This window comes from Branchiostoma floridae, chromosome 5 (assembly GCF_000003815.2).
Source record: "Branchiostoma floridae strain S238N-H82 chromosome 5, Bfl_VNyyK, whole genome shotgun sequence".
Taxonomy (NCBI): domain Eukaryota; kingdom Metazoa; phylum Chordata; class Leptocardii; order Amphioxiformes; family Branchiostomatidae; genus Branchiostoma; species Branchiostoma floridae.
In genome coordinates, this window is record NC_049983.1 from 12084238 (window position 1) to 12106348 (window position 22111).

A 22111-nucleotide genomic window follows, 5' to 3' on the forward strand; every position below is an offset into this window, starting at 1 on the left:
CATATACCTGATATAACCTCCTTGTTCAAATTAAATATTTTGAAAAATCAAAGAAGAAAATGACAGGAGACTTTGACACAAAGTTTTCTCGAGCGCTCTTTGCGAAAAAGTTATCTAAACTTCTTGGCCATGTGATCGTGTCTTTTTAATCGAGTTATAAATTAAGATTTGACAAGTATAATTGTATCGTTAGTAAACTGGTGCACTTTTTTCAAGTGTTAACCTGAATGCTGCAGATTTAAGGCCCCAAATCCCATTCTTGTTGCCTCACGAATAGAATAGATGTACTGATGGGGATTACTCTACCCGCCATCAATTATAACTAGACACCTGTCAGCAGCATTACTCCCTCTTAGTTACATTACCCACAGATTTCCGTCACCAAAGAATGCCCAACAGAATACCTGTATGCCAAAAGTACGACCACAAAGCCAGAAACCCATTGAAAGTCTTTGACCTATTTCGCCGGCAATGTCCGGCATTTGAACTCGGTAAACACCGTCACAGAGTGGGACGACCGTTGGACAAGTGACGTCACCTAACCTTTAGACAGCGCGGCCGCCATGTTTGTTTTGCTCAAGTTCGCATGACCCTGTCGGTGGTAGTGCCGTTACAATTATCCACAGGTGCCGTTTGCCAAAGGTCAAAGTAAATTTATCTTACGGCACGATTAGACGAAAACAAGGGTCGACATAGCTGTAATTCCAACCATGCCATGTCACAAAACGATATAACGTAAATGACGTCAGCAAAATCAATTTAATTAGTGTGTCTGACGTTACCATGGTTACCGTTGATCTTTTTATTGCTAACGTGATATTTACAACGATGCTGTACTTTTGCTAAAGGTCCAAGTAAATTTGTCTTTTGGCATGATTAGACGGAAACAAAGTTCGACATAGTTGTAATTTCTAGCATACCATACATATGTCGCAAAACGATATGTTAAATCGTTAATATAATGTAAAAGAAGTCAGCAAAGTCAATAATTCCTATACCTAACGTTACCATGGTTACCTTTGATCTTTTTTTGCGAACATCACATTCACAACAATCCTATACTATTATTCATGTATCAGGTCTTATTTCCACTTCAAAATCTTTTTCGTTGGAGGGTGCTATACGTGCACCTGTAACGTTGGCGTATTTGGAACAAAAGTTTTAACTCATCTATCAAAAATTAAAATGATTTCTATGTTCAATGAAGGTACGCAAAGGAACCTCTCTCATAACTTATAGTCAGACACCAGGCACAGAAATGTTCATCATGCTTCAGCCTGTTCCCTAAACCATAGGTCATACCGCTTAACTACGGTCGATTACCCAAGGTGTTGGGAAGTACAGGTGACAATACCAAAACTTGCGTCACAACACCCAATCTCCACCAGCTTTTCTTTCCTTCGCTCAATCTTTAAGACGCAAACCTTCTTGGAATGCAAACTATCCCTGTGACATTCCAAGTTTCACTCGGTGTTTACGAAGTTGATAACAAATGGCCCTTTCTTCCCGGCAGCGCCCGGCCTAAGCCCGTGTGATAGAGTAAGGTACACTCTTGTTACTGACACCACGTGCCCCACATACCTTTGTCTTTACTCAGCATGTGGATTCCCCGCTACCAGCAAATATTTTGCGTTCTACCAGGCTACCGTCAGCGTTGTTTACTCGTCTTAACAGGTGTATATAAATAATCTTGGCCCGGGCCTCTGTTCAGAAGTACGACAGGTGTCCGCTGGCGGGCCACCGACACGCCACCTCCGCACTCAAGACTTTACTGGGTCCTTCTCAAGATATTTTTTTACACCAGAGTATCCCTTGGTGTGAGTCTGTCAGTGTGTCAGTCTTGACATTTATCACCCCCGAGGGGTATATATGACAGCGGAAGTTAGCCGGACGCGAGCGGGACTCGGCGGGACGGATCCGGGAGAGAGGCCGAAGAAACCGCGGAACTTTCTCCAACCTCGTGGGCCGATCACAACCCTGAACAGGTAAGGTGTTCTGTGTTCTACCTCTTGTGTGACCGACTGTGTGTTAAACATTACATTAAGAACACTAACGCAGATAATGCTGTCTGACGCTATATCTCAGTAATATAGCTGGTATTCGTGAAGTATTTCTTTCTATAGAAATACATCGCGTTGATACAACGTTAATATTAGCGCAGAAAGGGAGCAGGAGTTCAAATTAAATCATCGAACAATAGCTCTCGTAGTACTAGTCATGCAGTTGGAGCGAAGTGATTTCAATCGATAACGGATAAGGTTGTCAAGGGCTCAAATAGACGGTGAGAAATATTTTCCAGCTGATGTATCAGGTGTCCATGTATAACGGACATATGAAGCCTTATAGGTTGCACGTTGATCAGACGATTGTATCTGACACACCAGATCTGACAGGTGGTTCGGCATACTGGAACTGAGTGTGGCTTGGCATTTGTTTTCTTGTTTCTTTCACTGCATGTTGTGGATCTAATGAAGCTTCAGTGTCATCTCAGTAGAAAAGCTTGTGCCTGCTCTGATAACCAGGGAGGGAGAGTAGAACCTCCAAAACTGAGACATAGAAGGTGTACCGTAGTAGCAAAATTATCGATCGGTGCTATGAGTACAACGATACTCATTGTTCAATGGTACTCAAAGACGAAATAACAACGCTGCAGTAGCCTTGTCCTGAAATGCCTTGAGTTGTCAGAGGTTACTGTATTATAGATTAAAATCATTAGACATTCATTTACTATCGTTCTACGTTCTTTTGACAAAAAAGGAATTTCAGTATCACAAAACGTAGATAAGGGCATATTGAAATATTAGATTGTGTACTCAATGATATTGTATTGGTGTAATAAGGGAAGTTAAATACCTGGTAGTAATAAAAGTACATTGTAATTGTGTTACTCTTGGGCGACGTTACGTGACCAAATAATGACTTATCATTCAGCACTAGTTACTATAGCACTTGTCAGTTGTGACAAACAATAGCACCTTTCAAACACCAGTACTTGGCCATTATGATGGCAAATATATAAGCACCAAAAAGGTTCCCGTTTCAGCACGAACTCTTAAAATAGTACTTTTACAAGATAATCTGTCATATAGAAAATGGAATGTGCTTTATGGCACACAATAGCGCCTTTAAAACACTAGTACATTTGTACTTGACGGTTATGGCTGCAAATATTTAAACACCCAAATTCTTCCCTTTCTTTAATCCGGACTCCTAAAATAGTTTTCATGGGGATAATCTGTTACCATGGTGATGGAATGTAAGTTGCGATGTAAACACTAGGTATTATACATCTCTGTCACGCACACAGACGTTCAACACAGGCCTTCCTTTTTTCCTTTGCAAAATGTTGTGCTGTTCGCTCTTTCATGGTTTCACTGTTTGCCACGCGGAACTAGAAGCATTGTCAGTTGGCTGGCCGGCTTGTTTCATTTTTTGGTCGGTTCGTTGGTTTGATACTTGGCTACGTTGTATTTACGGATAAATGTTACATATTCTCAATTACGGATAAATATTACATATTCTCTTGATATTCTGTATCATATTTGAAAAAAAATAGATTGGAAATTACGTGCACTCAGTCTGTACAGGACACAAAATTTGATATCAGCGTGTAAACGTAGGAGCAAAGACGCTTGCATTGAGACGCAATATATTGGAAAACATCAGAAACGAAAGCTAAGTTTCAGTCAAATGATGACTTGGGGCACTTCATAGAAGAGCAACGGAAAGACTTTTGAATATCTTCAGTGCAGTACTTCTTCGCACAATACCTTAAGGATGTATGGTACATTCCTGAGTCCTGACAGACAGTGACATGTTGTGTCTCCTCCAGACTGAGGCATGTACCTCCCCAGTCCCCCCATCAAGGTGACGATGTCCGGTCAAGTGTCCAGCGCGCTTGTGGCACGTCAGTAACGCGCCATGATTGTCCCTGGCGGTGGCAGAGTGGTACTTCCCGCCTGCTCTAGTCCAGGTGAGGAGAGGGGCTTAAGTAGCCGTACTATTTGTGGTATTTCAAAAACGGAGAAAATGGTTGGATTTTGGCAAGGACGTCCTTGGAAAGCAGGTCCTTAGACCACCCCGTAAACGGTGTTTTCTACGAAGTATTGTGACACGTCTGCAGTCAGTATTGTACGGTATTTGCAATATGTTTCATCTCGCTAGATGGCAGGCATCGTCCAAGACCATCGTCTTTGGATAGTCCCTCAACATGATTTAAGTTTACTGTATGTGACGTCGACAGTTCACTTCTTGCATCAACTATATTTACCTCCCTACAGTTCATGTTACTATTAAATCGGGTGAATCAGTGAAGGATTTGTCTTGCACAACTTCTCTGTCTTACTCAAGGTCGAAAGGAAAACAACTATTTCCTGTTTCTGGTGTTATCTTCCCTTACTTACGAGATATCACCTTGTCCTCTCAGTATGGCAATGACTCTTACTGTCCTGGAATCATTTGCAACAACGTTTATACCTCTTATCAAATGTTTATTTTCATACGCCCTGCCTCTTAGACCAATGAGGTTCTATCCTACTTAAATAAAACGAGGTTCTATTCTACTTAAATAAAACCTCGTAGAGACGACATGTTTGTGTACACCGCATGCAGAACAGGAAGGTGTCTAAAGCCATGATGGACTTTCCAAATGCCGTTAAGCACTGGAAGATGTCAGAAAGAGATGTATGTACCCATCCAGAATTTTGTTGGAACGTGAGATGTCATCACTCTGTATAGTTCTTCACATGCCGTGTACTGTGGAACGATAATCGACCATGGCCCTGGTCATTCACTGTGTTGAAAGCGCGTTTTACCTACAGACGACTGGAATTTTGTGAAAATGACGTTTGCAGCCTGTCAAAACTGCTCTTATATTTTTTGCATGTGACGTTATGACGGCTCCAACATTTCAAAGTCGTCACCAACTCCAAATAACTTAACACATATGACCTTTGGAATTAAAGATTCAATGGCGATGTAAAAGCATGGAAAACATCGTCACAATGCGAACGTGACCCCCCAGGTATTCCTTGTCTATTTTGCTGAAAGCATCGTTACCTAATCCTTTCCCCAACGTGCCTATGACCGCCGTTGCCAGAAGAAGTGGAGAGCTTTGCTCTGTGCTTTGTTCCACCAGTGACGCATTACTGCGGTTTCCTGCACCACCAGAGCCCGTCCTCTTTAGCCCACCACGCGACACGGGCAGGTTAGCGCGGAGGAGAGGGACCTCTCCCGTTACTGGGACAACATGACCGTGGCTCAACCGCTACTGAAAAACAGGGAGTGAACAATGTTCTTTTGACATCAATCTGTATATTTCGTGGAATGTGCAGTATGAGAGTTTATTTCGTCGAATGTGCAATGCTATCTCAACTTATTCTTGCATCCTTAATCATAAAAATCATTTGCTATGGATTAAAGTTTGATCAAAATATATTTGATACATCATTTTCCACGGTATTCCTCTTTTATCTATTTAAGATATCCTTCGTTTGATAACCTCAATCAATCGGTTTTGAGGACTTCACTGTTTCTGCAACACCGTTTCTTGGACAGAACGCCAAAATAGGACAAGGACACACTAACGTCTCTTCTGAATAAACCACGTTCTGTTTACGTGCAAACGGTGGCCGGACGCCAAAGCGTTCTCGACAAAGCGTGCAGGGTTAGGGGATAACGGGTAGTCTGTGGGAATCGCCTCAGTGAGCCGTTACTGTCTGTCACAGGACGGCTTTTGTCCGATCAGGTGTCGTCCTAACGGACGCTGCAGGACTACCGTGAATCATCCTTGGGTCGTCCTTTTCTAACCTCCAAGTAGAGATAGTAAGTTATTTAGTTAAGATCACATTTCTGATTCCCGATTTCCGGAGCACCGGGCCTCTCTGGACCCTGAGAAACGTTACGATTTTGCCTTTCTAGCTTTTGGATTAGCCCTTTTCTACCTGTTCTCAAGTCCTGATCAATGGAGACGTTTGTTAAGTATGTACATAAAGAAATACTGGCACATTGAGGGGTGTCACAAAATACCAAGTATGTGTAGGCCTAGGTTGTCTAACTATGTAGCATGGGATTGTCGTACAATATGTGCCTGTAATGTTATGATTTGGGCGATCGTGAATACATGATTACGTCTGATAGTACAGAATGGATTACGGTAACAATCAAGAGATGTATGCGTAATTCTGATAGACCCTTGTTGTCTTCCCGCCAAGCAAGGGAGAGATAGTCTACTTGTATATTGTGATGCCCTTTCATTCTTTGGTGAAGTATGTACCTTTCTGCTATGACTTATATCAGTACCCACTTGTTACGCTATTGTAGTTTGGACGGGAATGTGGAGAGGTGAGTTGTGTGTTTAGTTTGTTTTGTCTGAACTTGACGGGTCGTTAACGTGTCTAATGTACTGTTCGTCTCGACACGTGTCGGAAGTTCCCATGCACCAATTGCTGTTATACCTAGCTGGGCTGGGTCAAAAAGTTTCAGCAACAAAGCCGTATCAAAAGACACTAAAACCGGAGGGTCTTCTGCAGTACAAAGGTCAGCCACCAGAGGACTCAAAATCAACCGTATACCCACCTACCAAATATCATCACAATCAATGTAATGTTAGAGGTTCTTAAGTTATTGCTGTGGAGATACATACACACAGACTAACATACTAAAAACTATACCTCCATTTTATGGAGGTAAAAGTCCAGTGGTTAAAACAGTCATCTTGGCAGGCGTGTTCTCCTGACATGTACGCTGTACTGCAGAATAAATTGGCGGAATCATGGCAAAATACTTGAATGTTGCGATAAGTTATTTCACCCCAAACCGATGACAGCTCACAAACGCTCTAGTAGTTTCTCTAAACATCCAGTAAGAATACATTTCCTTTGTAAAAGCCAGTCTGTCTGTCGGGAAAACGTTGTGTAAAAAGTGTCGATAGGTTTCATACTGTAGAGTAGTAAGATATTAACTGTAGTACTTGTCAGTCTGGCGTGCGGTATCTCTGTCTTCAACAACAACAACCATTGATAGTATCTAACTTATATAGTTATAGTCTCGGTAGGTTTTGTTGTCCACACGGTTGCCACCTGAGGGGTTTCTTTGCTGGCTTTTAGAACATTAACCATTGGAACTAGACTGTCGGACTCCCTGAGGGAGATGTGGCAGGTCTTTTGATCACAACAATCTGCTGTGTTGCGTACCTGCAGAACTGGATCTACCGAATACCGGCGGAGAGTTTGTGATCTATCTTCAGTCCTGTCAAAACAGGCGGGACGCTATTGTATTCTCGGCAGGATACCTTCGTCGAACGTCGTTTTTTTTATTCGTAATTTTCTTGTCTGCTCCAAAGACTCATGTCATTATGTCAGCAAACAGAATCGGCTAGGCAAACCTTGCTATCTTAACCCCGATAAAGGTGAGTCTATTGTTATCATACCAACAAAGCAATCCAGCAAAACGCACTCTCCAAGTTTTCAAATTCGCAAGTACGTTATAACAAACATAAATTGTAATTGTTATAGTTTTATCAAAGGATGCTTTATTTGCATTCTCCCTGTTTCTGAAATTGTATATTTGCTTAACAAAGTGTTGGGCCTCCAATAACAACCTTAATTTCCGACCCTGAAATCTAGCAGAGTGACTCATTATAAACTGTCAGTTGTAGCCTGTAGGCCACATTTCATTGGCATACTTTCCACATATGATCTAACGGCAGCTTTAATACATATCAATATGTCTTTATATCATGATATTCTGCGCCATATACGCAACAGATATTTATTTGTATAGCCATATAGGTTTTTTTGATTGACACTTTTCAAAATGTATGCACTGACGGTTTACCTTGAAATCGCTCTTATCTGGTCCCATCTCATCTCTATTACGTATGTGTGCATACAACACCTGGGGAGGGTTTCCCGCTCCAGAGGTCATTGACCTATGCTGATATTTCATCCCCCCCCCCCCCACTCCATTGTCATAACGTTATATACAACCGATTGCCATATTTACCTCAATGTATAGTGGAGGCACAGTTTTTAGCCTGTTTGTGTGTGTGCACGCGCAAAAAATCAGGTCTCAATTTGCCGCAAGTTAATCAATGAGGACAATCTATGATTTAAGTGTTTCCCCAATTCCATGATATGACTTTAATCCACGTAACATATCTAATCTATGTCAGGTAAAACAATTACAGATAACAATTATGCAAATAATGACTAATAACTAAGTCTCCCCGACAGACAATCTTTATTTCAAACAAAAAGTAATGTCACGTTTTCTAAGCATAATCTTGTGATGACGATTTGGCATTTCGGTATGAAGAGAAGAGAAGAGAATTTTAAGCATAGCTCATCACTCTGAAGGAGGTTTACCTTTACGTCAGTGAAAAGAACTAACCTACAAGCAGCTGTGTAGTCAGCTCTGTCTTATTTTTCCCCGTGGTTTACTTTGCAACGCGTCTTGTTAATCTCCAAGCAGATCTATCGGTGGTAAGGGAGTTTTCAGCATCCAACAGGCCACGGTGCACCGTGGAGGTATGAATACTGCCTTGCCACTGATAGATCAGATTGTACATTAGCGTCTTGTATGCCTTCCTCTGCTGGTGCACCAGAACTAATAATACAATTCTGCTCTACACCAAGATTGGGAAATAGCACGTCCGCAAAAATCCACACTTTGAGAGAACCACTAGTTTTGTGGAGTCATCACCAGACACACAGTTACTAGTATACAGATCAGATATCTTTGAGATTTATACAATGTCAGAAAAACGTATTCTCAATAAAATGTTTGTAAATAAAGACTAAAAATTGACGTAGGGAGGAGTTTTCCCTACCCCTAATTACTCACACGAAGTACCTAAATATAATAATCATCCTTGTTGGTTGCTATAGCGACTAATCAGCCAATCACATCAGGCCTCTACTTGTCCTTCAATTGCAACTATTGGTACATTTAACGACTTCCGGTGTAAATTTATGGTCATGCGAGATCTGGTGTTCTCGCCATAGTAGTGGCATGGCCGATAAAGTCAATATCTATTACATTACAGTGACTACACAATATAATTTCCACTACTGAAAACCATGCCAACAGACAGAATGCGCCAATGACTGTGATATCTCAAACAACCTGTTGGAAAACAGCCCATATCCTTGTGAAGTCAATGCCGTATAAATCAGACTGACAGACATACATTGTTGACAGGTAATTAGCAAGGCACCTTATCAAGTACTGCGTTCCATTACATGGATTAGCTGCTTGTTAAATGATAACTAGAACTGTCAAAAATCTTACCTGAAACAAAGGAAATACAGCGATATCATAAATTAGGATTCCTTTTTCTTTGTTTCAACGTGTTCGCGTTGTTTGAAGTAATTGAAGCGCAAAACACATACTTAGCGTGAAACTCTCCGCAATAATATACACTCATAAGCAAGGGAAATATATGATCTACCTTGTGCTGAGAGGGGTTTGCGACGAAAGGGCTAGCATTACACACCCTTGGCGCCCCCTATTATCGCGTGCAGGTGACCCGATCACATTCGGCGGGAATTTTCCCGTTCAAAGGACAGTGTAAATACATTATACCACTCTTGCAGTATCGCGTTTCCCCGGTACGTTCCTGACTGGGTAGGACAGGAGAGGCAGGGGTTTGTCCCAAGGGCGCACTATAGGCGACAATTTATTCCGCCTGTTTCGCCTAAAATCGTCGTTACCGCAGTTGTCTGTGTCAGGTGGCGGTAGAACATCGCTTCTACATGGGTGTGTGTTCGGCCCGACTGTGACGACGTACTTGGACTCCAGCAGACACGAACAGAGAGCTCTGTAGGAAAAGGTGAGACAAGCAGGCCATTGTACAGTCGACCCCCTTGGTCGTTGCAAGTGATTACCGAACCAGGGCCAACCCGTGCCGTGAGTTCAGACAGCAAAAACAGTTCGGTGCTGTCATCCAAAGTAAGGGTACAACTACAACGGAGGCTTCGGACGACTCTGTCGGCCTCTGCCACGTCGCGAACGTGTGAAGACGACGCTATGTCATCTCGTACAGCCCGACGTACGGGTTAAGCTGAGGTTAAGTGGTCTCCTGGTTCTACGTGCTGTCTGCACCCCCTCCTTTTCTCAGGGAACTTCAGCATACGGTATGTGCTTCAAACAGCTTAAGAATGTAATCTTATCTTGTTATCCTTCAAAATATGTTACTTATGCTCAGTTTGATACACACGCCCAAACTGTATCTGTTCAAGTGGCAATATGTAATGATACTAGTGAGCTAGCTGAAGTGTATGCTATAGTACCGTCATTACGTCTGGTACACTTAGCAAAGTCACTGAAACTATAAATGTTGCCTCCTTGTCCACTTCTCTGTTTTGTAGATTGTCAAAATTGGTCAATTATGGGTTCTTTTACAGTATTTAGCTACCCATGTGTGAATTATTCTTCATTCAAAGTTTTGGCAGTGTGCTCTATGGTTTTTGTTATTGTAATCTAATAATGGCTCATTTCGTGATCTATTGTAACCAGCAGGTGTCAAAAAGGAACGGCTGTTTATTTTGCCTTAGCAGTTTGTGGGATTTTAGTTCATGCAAACTAAATTTAGTAAAAACTATGTCGGGATACGTGCTATTGCGAGGATGTAGAATTAGGAATGTACTGATGTGAGTGTGTACCACGGCCGGACCACTGGGCACTTCTGTCAGTGTACCAAAACCGGACCACTGGACATGGCTGTCATTTTACCAGCGGACCAGCCCCCTGCTGTAGTGACTTGCACAAATGTGTGGCCCAAGGGCTTCGAATTGGAGATGGGCGCCACCCTAAGCATCTGCATAGATGCACGAGCAACTTTAACTCTTAACTGACCACTGTCCGTGCTCTACTGTCAGTGCACCACGGCCGGACCACAGAACACTGCTATCAGTGTACCACGGCCGGACCACAGGACACTGCTATCAGTGTACCACGGCCGGACCACAGGACACTGCTATCAGTGTACCATGGCCGGAACACTGGGCACTGCTGTCAGTGTACCATGGCCGGACCACAGGTCACTGCTGTCAATGTACCACGGTCAGACCATTGGGCACTGCTGTCAGTGTACCATGGCCGGACTACATGGCACTGCTGTCACTGTACTACGTACGGCCGCGCCCCAGGGCTATGACGCTGTGCTGGGGAGGGGAGCCCGCCTGGTTGTAAGACAGTAGTAGCATACAGCAGCGCCATCCCACGGCCCGCTGCACCTGTGGCTTGGTGAGGAGTGTGCGGACGTGCCTCAGCGCCTTGTTGTGCTGTGGACACGGGTCTTGCGTGGCTAAGCTGAGGCTTACTAAAAACTGACGCTACCGGCGTCCTAAAACAATGTCACATGACTCAGATACTGCCTATGCGGGTCACAAGGACATGTAAAATTGGCCGGTTGATGTCACATAAAGCTGGACAGCAATAGTTCATTAGTATGCTTATTATCGTCTCCTCATTACAACTTCCAGGAACCTGTCGTCTCCCGTGTACTGCACTAGGAACTATCGTTAAACTTTTTTTATACTCTTAAATATATATACATGTATATTGATGGTGAATCTGTCGATGGTAAGTCGGTCAGGTAGTTTGGACTGCTTTAGATTGTATTTCATAAGTTCTCTGTTGTGCTTTAATAGTTATATCACGTCTGTTAACATCATGATGTAGCCATCCTGTAGTAATCTAAACCGAAAAAGACATAAGCGCAACATATCTCCTACTAACACCAGTTGGCATTTTTGTAGGCAGAGAGGACCTTGAGATATGCGTTTGTCCCTCCCGTCATGTCTGTGCACGTGGTACCTACAGCAACCTAACACTACTCTGTTTTGTAACAGGTGTCATCGACTGCAGCTCTCGCCAGAGATCCAGAATCTGAGCAGGGAAATCCCGTATTGTTAGCTGGGAATTATTTCAAGGAGGGACGGGCGAGCCGCTCATCCACACCAACAACAACAAGCTTTCCGGCCTACTTATGCAGACAGAGGGAGAACCGGCCTGATCGTGAGACTGCAAAGACAGTCGGGTTTAAGAAAACTGTCTTCATAGGACGGCGCGTCTTCCCCAGATCTTAAGGAGCTGGTTCCAACAAGGGCAAGTGCTTGCCGGAGCGAATCTTAGCTAGACCGAGGCAAGACCAGCAGCCAAGCGGTGAAAGGTGAACGGAAGGGAGAGAACATCGTGACGACGTTGTGGCTGCAGGGTTGGGTCATCACGGCGTGCAGGTGAGCTGAAGTGTTTATCTCGTCTCACATAGAAGCGTCTCTAGGTGTGGTGAGGGGTAATGTCAGGCTGTGGGGGTGCAACGGATACTCCGGCTTCGAGTGCTCCCTCTTGTCGTGTGCACTATGCATGAATGCTTATGAATATTTGTGCCTGTTACTTGATCTCATAACCTGTCAACGATTTTGTCCAATTATTGATTATTTTGTTTGCTCCACGCCCTCTTTGCAATCTTAGTTTCGTATTTCACCCCTATGGGGAAACTGGACTGCATCTTCCATTTTCAAACAACCCTGATCTAAGTCTGTGCCAGTATCTAATAGATCCTAATACAGACCCAGCCCTTAATTTTCTCTGTGACTTTGGCACAGTGCCTGCCACCCAGCGGCAGTTCATCACGTTGCCATGGAAGATAGTCACCACTGGCGGCTTGCCTATCTTAGCAGGGCAGAAACATATATATGAGCCACTAAGAAAATTAGGTCATGTCTTTACTGATAGTTATTGAAAAGGATTTGATAATAGTTTGTCTTGTCATACTGTCTGGGGATGATACTAGTGTTATGTGTTATTATATAAATTCTTTCTCTGTCGTACAATGTATATATAACGTTGAAAGTATGGATTTTTGAAAACGCCTGAATGACCAGTAAACCTTGGGAACAGGTGTCCGTAGAGAACAATTAACCGTAATCACCACAAATTCCACAAATTAATCAGCATAAAGAAGCTCTGTGGGCAGGGTTAGGGAGGGTTTTCCACAAGCTATTAACGCATAGAGAGGCTATCAGAGAGTGAATAGATACATTTTGTTCGCTGTTGAGACAGGAATTCTCGTCAATGTTATCTTTGTAATCTCACCAACATGCCAATCCAAATGGCGACCAGTTTTGGCAAACTTGCTATGCAACATTGTTTCTCCGGGACACGAGGTATTTATCTCGGAAAGCGGTAGTGACACAGGAATATGAATTGAAACAAAAATACATTAGATAAGATAAGATAGGAGAAAGATAAAAATATGGATATCGTAGAGAAAACATACAGGTGATTCAGGACATAAAAAGTAAGTGAAACCCACAAACATCTAAGCTTGTTGTGATTTATGTTACTGACTATGGGTGTATCAAATGCATCAAATGCATTTTGATCAAATTGGTCAAATGCATTTTGTTCAACATAACGTGTGTAAATGAATATTGTATCATATGCATAGCAAACACTTTTCTTACATCATGAACACCTAATCCAAACGTTGTACAGGGCTAGAATATTGCGTCAACATGGATCCTGGTTTGACAAACTCTGACGTCACTTTTCCATGGCAAGCTTGCCATCGAGAACACGTGGCTGTCCACTTGTATCACAAAGGAACACTTTCGAAGTTTGATCCTCATATGAAACACGACATAGCCCCAGCTGTTTCTGGCAAGGCTTAGTTGCTGCAGGTACTGACGTAGCGAGGATCGCTTGATAAACATGGTATGTGTCAATCATGTTATTTTCCACCTTTTTGTCAGGTATGCCGGTGTAACATTATATCAGGACTATATTTATGCTAAATTCTGGGTCGTGGGAATGAGCACATCTATCCTTTTCAAAAGGCATCCTATTGTTTTAGAACATTTGACACTACTCAACAGTTTCAAAAGATCCACCTGTTTCAGACACGTAGACAGAATCCTTTTCCGACAATGTTTTGCTTTTGTATATTGTTCAAAACTAGTTTTGTGCTTTATCAAACATGGTTCTTCCTGTAGCACGTTGTGGTCGCCATTGTGCTGCCGTTTACTATAACCGTCACCTGTGACCTTGACTACAATTCACTGCATAAGCTGTAAGAATAGACTAGAAAGGGAACATTGTATACCACAAACAATCTTCATTCTTTAGCGAACAAACAAGAAGGAAACGATTTTTTAAATGTCTGTTGTCCTGAAAATAACATTTTTTGTTTTTTGTCGTGAGGGAGATATATAAAACAAAACAGTTGCAAGAAATATTTGCATCGCTAAAAACATCATGGTGTCAACTTTTGTGGAAGGTGCGAGGGAAGCCATGACCTTTGACCTTTAGGGATGTCTGTATGAACAGCAGGTGGATTAAGTGGGTGCGTCGTCATAACACGAGCGCTATCAGAGTGAGTTGTTTGAAGCCAGCAGTTGTTCCGTGCCAGGTATGTTACCTGGCCAGCAGACACCTGTGCACCATATACTCTGTCGTGTAGGGGAGTTTGACCACAGTCGTGTTTACCAAAGTATGGGGCTTGGAAGCAGCGAATATAGTTTCACTTGAAGTCAGAGATAGCTAGTGATGTAATGGTTAAATCATAATCATAACCTGCTGTCTTGTTCTTCCATTATAAGTACGGTAGTTGAACCTAACAGATACCATTGCTGCCTAGTTCCATCCAGAAATTTAAACACACATATATAGCATATGCAGGAAATTAGTAGATAGCTTAGCATCTGTCAACTTTATGATACCCCTTATAATAGAGTGATAAAAATCTCCAACGACGTTGGGAACTGATGTAAACACTACCAACACACGGGTATACCCCCTACCCCTGCACTCCAAAGTCAGACTAGCATTGCCTAGCCGACGTCAAAACAATGAGGCGCTCTTGGCCTTCAACGCTGGAGGGCTCTAGGAGTGGTTGAATATGGAGTGGAATTCCGTCTGTTTGCGTTCGTTTTACAGGCTATTTCCTGCGCCAGCTGCAGCGGTCAACTCTGCTTGTTAGACCTGGAGGGTGCGTAAGTGGGCAGGCGCCGGGCATGTCTCAATGGCTTCTATTTGCGATGGCTCGCCTGAATGTTGGTAGAACGGCATTGCAGGGACCCACCAAGCGTAGTAACAACACGAACGAGGGGAGTAATCCGCTACAAGTGTCTGAAAATGGTTGCCATTAATACACCTATTAATGTAAACTCTGATGAGTTGGGAGTAGACGGTGACATCCTTTCCTACCGCAAGTTACATGTGCCTTGGTGGATTAGTCTGGTAGCTGCATTCACAATTTTGGTTGAAGTATGAAATCAATTGATGTCAACATAACCGGTAGATTAGCTTCTATTATCAGCTGATGTCACATGTAAGAAGTTAGAGGGATGCCCAATCCTCCATCGTTATCCATAACCACGTGATTCAAACCTTATTGCCCTGCCCGTACTTGTGGGCTGCAGAGCAACCAAGCAGGTAATAGAAAGCAAGTTCAAAGAGTAATACGGGTCATTAGAGTCAGTGTGTATCTTTTGGAAGGTTAAACGCTCTGGCTGTGAGCTCGGAGGTTCAGTTTCGCATGTACAGGATTGATGCTGACCTTAGTTGTTGCGTGGGGACGAAGGTTCTGTAGAATGATGCACTTTACGTACTTACTTGAGGTTATTCCATCATACAATGTACAAGATGTTGTATGGGAGTGCTCGAGTGTTGTATAGGAATCCCTGATTGCTCTCACATACACACATACAGGGTAGACCCTAAGGATAAGTATACATTGATGCTTTATTTTCCTGCTATTGATGATCCTTTTGATGATTATGTAGTTAGTTTTCCCAATTCCCTACTGTCCACAATTCAAAGGACATCTCCGACTGATCCATGGCCTCCAGGCTCTTTGGTAACGCTACCTTAGGGCAACCGTCGAGCTTGTTTACTTCGAAAGCATTGACAGAATGCGCCTGGTTGAAGTCTTTTGTGCTGTTTCAATTTGGTGAGCAGAAGTTACAGATTCGAATCTACCTAAAGAAACATATAAACAGTTCCCTGATCTTATCTCACTTCCTAAGACACCTCCGATACAAGGGAGGGTAGGTAAACTTACTGTCACAGTAAACAGGGCAGCTGTAGTTGAAAAACATAAGTAAACACACTGGCTATCTCAGTCGGAACTTCATTCACAATCGTTAAGGTTCAGGGAAAGAATTAAATGGCTACTGTACGTAAAATTAGGTTTGTGGTGCAAATGTTTTGTTGCAGGCCTCTACGCCTACTCAGAAACGATATCGGTATACGCCTGACCCTCAAAAGTCGCTGTTTTGCTTTGATCAATAAACAGAAAGGTTTGTTGACAAAAGTTTAAGTTTCCAGGTACTTCTAATGATTGTCTGTGCCGTCTGTTGACGCCTTATTATCCACTCTGACGTGTAAGCCATCCATCAGCAACGTAATCCCGACAACAACACGAGGGACATGATCTGAGCCCGTCGTCTTTCATGACCTCGAGTTACCGAAACATCAGCGCCATCTGTAAATAAGCATCGTCATGCACATGTTGATGTCAGGCATGAAGAAATGTTGGGAAATATGGGCAGATCTGTGTACATATTAAGAATTAGGTCAGGATTCTTTGTTGTTACTTCAGAAATGATTATATTAAGTTATTAACCATCTAAAGCTTCATTATTACCAGAGATCATTTAAGCTAAAATGACGAGGTTCCCAGTGAATCAATCAATCTATTACCGGTAGAGGTGCGTCAAAAGTATTCAGCGGTCTTTTTATTCATCGTACTGCAAGATCATCTACCACTTGCATGATTGTCAAATCCAAATTCTTTATTTCATGACTTTCGGATTGATTCATACAGATTGATCACGCCAAACAGCGGTTGCAAGCGGTTGAGCATACTGGTCATCCATCCGGAACATGGACGGATGTCTGGCAACCCCCCATAGTTTATAAAATTAAATATTCCATCTTTTCAAAAGAGACATTGATATTTGCAAGCGGGAAGGTTTCTCGCTTGGTCAGATATACAAAGTTGCAAGCCAATCCGCTTGTCAGTGCTACTTCAAAATGTTATTTCAAACAGTGCTGTTGTTCGGCCTTGTTTGCTGTGAGACAAGCAACGTGCGCTGCAACGTGACTGGTCATGGATCCGTGCCTTAAGAGGGCAGCAATCAAGACATCTCCTTCTGAAGTACAGACAAGGAAAGACAAGACAAGGTCAGCCTTTCGTCCGGAAATCAGGGTAAAGGATTCTAGGATAGCTTGTTTCCCTCGTAAGCCACTTGCTTTGAAGAAGATATCATATACCTGAAGTACCTATACAATAGTCTGAGCTGACACAGCGAAAACTGCAATGTACAGGCCACCAACGACGCCCATCTTGTTTTAAACTTACGGTGGGTCGGCAGCCAGCAAGGGACAAAGGGCACAGGTGTTTTATTATCATTTTGATACCAGGTATATTATGGCGTTGTTATTGCATCCAGTGAATGAAAAATGAGTGCCGAGTCATCTATTGAAATTAGATGCTCGTAGTCGGCTCAATACGAATGCCTTGATGAGTTCTCCTGTTAACTATACCGACTGGGTAAACATTTGCACAGCAATGAATTTGGCTGTGTGATACTCTTGAACTTCTGTCAGGCGCGACACTGTGGTCGACAGGTACTCGATAACTCTACTTCATCATTCCCCATTCAAGCTCACTGGACAATTGTTTTAAAAAAGATGCCACGTTCTTAATCTTACTTCACCCTTTTGTCGTACTACAACGCCTTAAGCTCTGAAAATCTGCACTTAATATTCCACCATTTATTATATGTTCTTTATAGTGATATGATACTAAGCATTTACGTGGAAGAGAAACAATAACCGTTTGGTGCCTGAAGTGTTAAACTTTTCACCCTTCATTTGCCATGCAGTTAATAACTATATACAACGCACAGTTTGATTGACAGCTAAAAAGAATGACCTGTTTTCCCTCCATCTCCAGACCGTGTGCTCTTTTATTTGCCATTCCATAATATACCTCTTGTAATAACCCAGTATCCCTGGGCTAGAAATTCCGCCCTGCTGACGTTTACGGGTATTTACTTGCTCTACTTTTCGTGGCCGCAAAGTTGGTGCACATCTGCTTTTTGCATGTGTTGACGGTTATTCGGAAGCTTAATATCTTGGTTTTTCTGTCAATGACCTGTCATCTGGAGCGAACAAACAGCTTAATTCCCTGCCATGCCCATTCAGCCGCGCCGTGTTGACCCACCTGCCCAAACCACGTCAGCGACGTGAAATCACAAACAAAAAGGCAGCAATAGTCGCCATGGCTCCACAAGTACGGAAGCTATGTGGAGCCTCGCCTGTCGTCCTAAAACCTCCTCCATCTTCCCTAAGGGTCTGCATGCAGGTGGAGGGTGCAATTTTTTCTCCTCGCTTCAAAGAAAAGGCTTGAAAAAGGAGGTAATTCATCAAGTCCTTATGGTCAGAATTTCAAGGAACTCCTTTTTGTCAAGAGATCAGGATATGTTGAAATTTGAAGTGGGAGTCTCGCAAGACTCAAGATGTTATCGAAAAAGAGCTTTCCCCTAATCTTACCTTTGATGACGTCATTCTGAGAGGTGTAAGGGTTTTCTAACATATATGTGACGTCACATAGCAGGAACAGGAAAACATCTTCGTTGCGCATGTCTGAGTTCCAATAGCATGCATGATGTCCAAGCACTAACAAGCATCAGCTTGTCTTTGTTGCCATGTGCTTACTTTCTTCTTTAAAGGATTTGGATGTAATTTCAGAGAAATAGAAGAAACTTGTAGCATCCTGGCGTTTTCTGGTACATCCGCTGGTAATTAGTCACCATATTGCTTACAAATGTAGATCTTGAAATTTTGTAAATTCAGACCTCATGATTCATTTCCCCTTAATGGTTTTCCGGACGAAAAAAATCAATTCTACATTCATGTATAAATTTATTATATGGTGATGATCTTTAGAACAGTGACCAATATGTCAGGTCATTGATGTCAATGCTCGGACATTGCTTTCCTTGAGGATGTCCAGCAGATCCTTTCATCTCTTTTAATTGATGTCATGCGTCTTAGTCCAGACGTTGAATTGACATGTTTGTTTAATTTGGCAAAGGCTGTCCTTCCACCACCGTGACATCCCTAAACCGTATTGTCCCAGGAGATCAGTTTTGAACTCTTGTTGGTTTTGCTGATGTAAAGTGATTGCGTTTACTAATCCAGCCCAGACACTCATCGAGTACAGAAACTGGCGCGAATCTCACAGATAAGACAATTCTGTCTCCTGTTGTTGTTTTTTGGGATGACATCATTGACGCAGCTTTACTGCACCGTCTGACAACAAAATCTCCGATAAACTAGCTTTAGTAGAGGAATCTGTTTTCTTCAAAGCTGAATACCAGTGGCACATGCTATCCCAGCAGGTTTCAGTTGACTGGTGAGTAATAGTAGAGCTTCTCCCATCCTGTTCTTCTAAGATATGAAGTAGAAAGGAAAAGCAGCATAATCTTATCCAATTGTAAACAAGGGCGACAATCATTTGATCCAATCACTGCAAACGCAAGTGTAAGAATTCCTCTGTGTTCTCAGTTGTTGATCTATTTTTATGTCTTATGTGATAACTGCTAGTCACTGAGATTACATAACTATAACTGCTGCCCAATATTCAAAAGAAGAAACAACAGCAAGATCATAATGCCAGGTCTAAGGTCCTGTCTGCGCATGAATATTACTAGTAGTTCCTGTGTCAGCGATTCATGAAGTTCGAGGCAATGCTTGTTGAAGGACGCCAGCAATACTGGAAACAATCCAACCATACGATCTTGTCTGAATCCATGGGGATTCTTACAATGCGATAGTTTCATTCCCCCTTGGCTTGTTTACCTCCTTTCAATGACCTTCAATGCCGCCCGGCAAGTTAAAATCGTTCCTGTCAAGTTTAAGAAGTCTCAGCCTGCGCGCTTGGCGGTAGTACCCTTAATGTCTAGCTATGGGTGTTGGGTCTCTTGAGCCTGATTACCCGCACAGTGGTGTGAAAAATGTTCACCTTAAGACGCAGATAAAAGGAAATGGTTTAAGCAACTTAACTTGAGGAGAAATGAATATCTCTTAAACACGATTTACATGAAGCAGGAGACCTGGAGGCCTTACACCTGTGTGTTGTACGCTTATCTCCAAGGTTGGTAAAACCCACGGGGATTTCTCCTGACCTTTCCTGCCTGATTAAAGTCCTACTGTTACGCTAGAGAATGTAAGACTTGACCTTGGTGGTGGAAGCAAACAGAGTTTCAGATCGATTCTAACCCACACAGAGCTAGAATGCACCGCGTTACCATTACATTTGTGCAACGCATTTGGACATTATAAAATTGTTCTATCTACCTGAGTCGGAACGAAATTAAACAAAATCACGAAATATTCAACGATAGAAGACCAAGTTAAGCCAATGTTATCAACACACCTGGAAGCATTTTTGTTCATTTTTTTCAGGTTTGTTTAAGCTACTTATAGGCGAACTATGAAAAGTTATGGTCTTCATCCCAGACTACCGTACATACATGTAACGTTACACAGGTGAACACGACCTTTTCTAACGTTATATCCCAGACTACTGTACGTACATGTACTCAGGTGAACACGACACGGGTCTCTCCACTTCCCTTCGCGCGTGGCAGGTCTGACCTATCACCAACCCCGCTGTCACGTGATCACAACGCTGGGTGTTAGATAAGAGGCCACTTAACCGTTTGAGGTCAGTCCCAAAGCCAGGCAAACAACCTGCCGTCGCCAGGACAAGAGGGGTGAGTGGCGGGAAATATTGATGATTGTTCCATGTTTTTATATTACTTGGGTTTTATTATAGATATGGTGTCGAGGGTCTAGGCAAGGGCAGTCATGACATGTGCATTGCCTCGTGAGGGGTAGAGAAAATGTTGCATAGGAATACAGAAGTTGTTGCAGCAAAGGGAACTGGCGGCATGTTCAACATCGTTGGGCGTTGGCGTCAGGCATTGATTCCTTGTCATAGCTCTTCCACTTGACGACATGGCATTGTGTGAGAAATTATTGGGTGCAAATTTAGGCGGGACCTGCACAATGCAGCCTCTATGTCATGTCGTGCAGAGGGTTAATCGATTACTCGTGTATGCTGTACACGTCAAAACATTACTTTCTCTGGAAGAAAGATATCCAAGTATTCTAGATGATCTCAGTCATTGGTATATTTCTTGGTGTTGGAAAGATTAGGATGAAGCTCCTACGTCATGTGACGTCATGTCAACATACAACCTCTTTGTTCACTGATCTAAATCATAGTATTGTTTACAGTTTTGTCGCACCGGTGTAAACATGCAGAATTTAACGCGAAAGACTACCTATTATTGTATTGTTGAGTTGTGGATGGTCGGACCAAGCCCACCGGAACTGTTATTTTTTCCTTGATGTCCCCTTTCTATAGCACAACAAAACAACACTGTTTTCTGTGGCACAACAACAAAACAACATTGTTTGCTAAATGAACGCCTGAGAGATGACAAAGTATTTGAAGATGTCGAAACAAGATAGATAGGTAATTAAGATACAAGTTTGCTTTCGACGGTGTGTTTATGAATTGGACGCCAGGTGTAAACAATAGTTTTCTTGGATTTAAAGTGTTGCACACACGTAGAATACAAATTGACGGGAGCATGTTTTGGAATTGCGATAGTTGAGAGAGATTTGATGGGGGTTATGCGGAACAATACCGGACCGACGCCGTTGGGCACGTCTGCTTTCTCTCCTGAACAGACACCACGTGCGACAGCAGTCTGATTACACCTGCATTGTCCCGGAGAACTCAGCCGAGGCAGCCGCGGGCGGACAAACAGCCCCGTTTGCCTTGCTGACAGCCCCTTGTACTGTACACACATGGCTGCTGTCACCTGTCTTTGTATTTCCCGCGCTGTGATTGAACTGTGATGTTGACTTTATGTATCGTCCTTTCGGTAAATAAGACCAACAATGTCACTGCGAATTCAGGAAAAAAAACTGTATGGGTACCAGGGCCTGAAAGTATGGATCATGATGCTCAGAGCTTAGCAGGTATTTGTGATCAAAAGACGCCATTTATCACTGCAGT

At 42.8% G+C, this 22111-nt stretch overlaps 1 protein-coding gene across 6 annotated transcripts in view; it reads left to right on the forward strand.

Annotated features, from left to right (window-relative positions):
* The first annotated feature begins 1609 nt into the window (after nucleotides 1-1609).
* The window catches only part of LOC118415203, a 41237-nt gene continuing 20735 nt past the window's right edge, over nucleotides 1610-22111 (forward strand). Inside the window, exons 1-2 of one of the 6 annotated variants that reach the window (XM_035819595.1) lie at nucleotides 1610-1985; nucleotides 11856-12242. Coding sequence is in view for 1 of the 6 variants with exons in the window: in XM_035819593.1 (XP_035675486.1) it covers nucleotides 13720-13722 (3 nt within the window). In the remaining 5 variants the exon portion in view is untranslated. Of the gene's footprint in view, nucleotides 1986-8837; nucleotides 10137-11855; nucleotides 12243-13625; nucleotides 13723-20696; nucleotides 20796-22111 lie in introns of those variants that run through there. The other 5 variants (XM_035819598.1, XM_035819594.1, XM_035819596.1 and 2 more) reach the window with 5 other exon arrangements.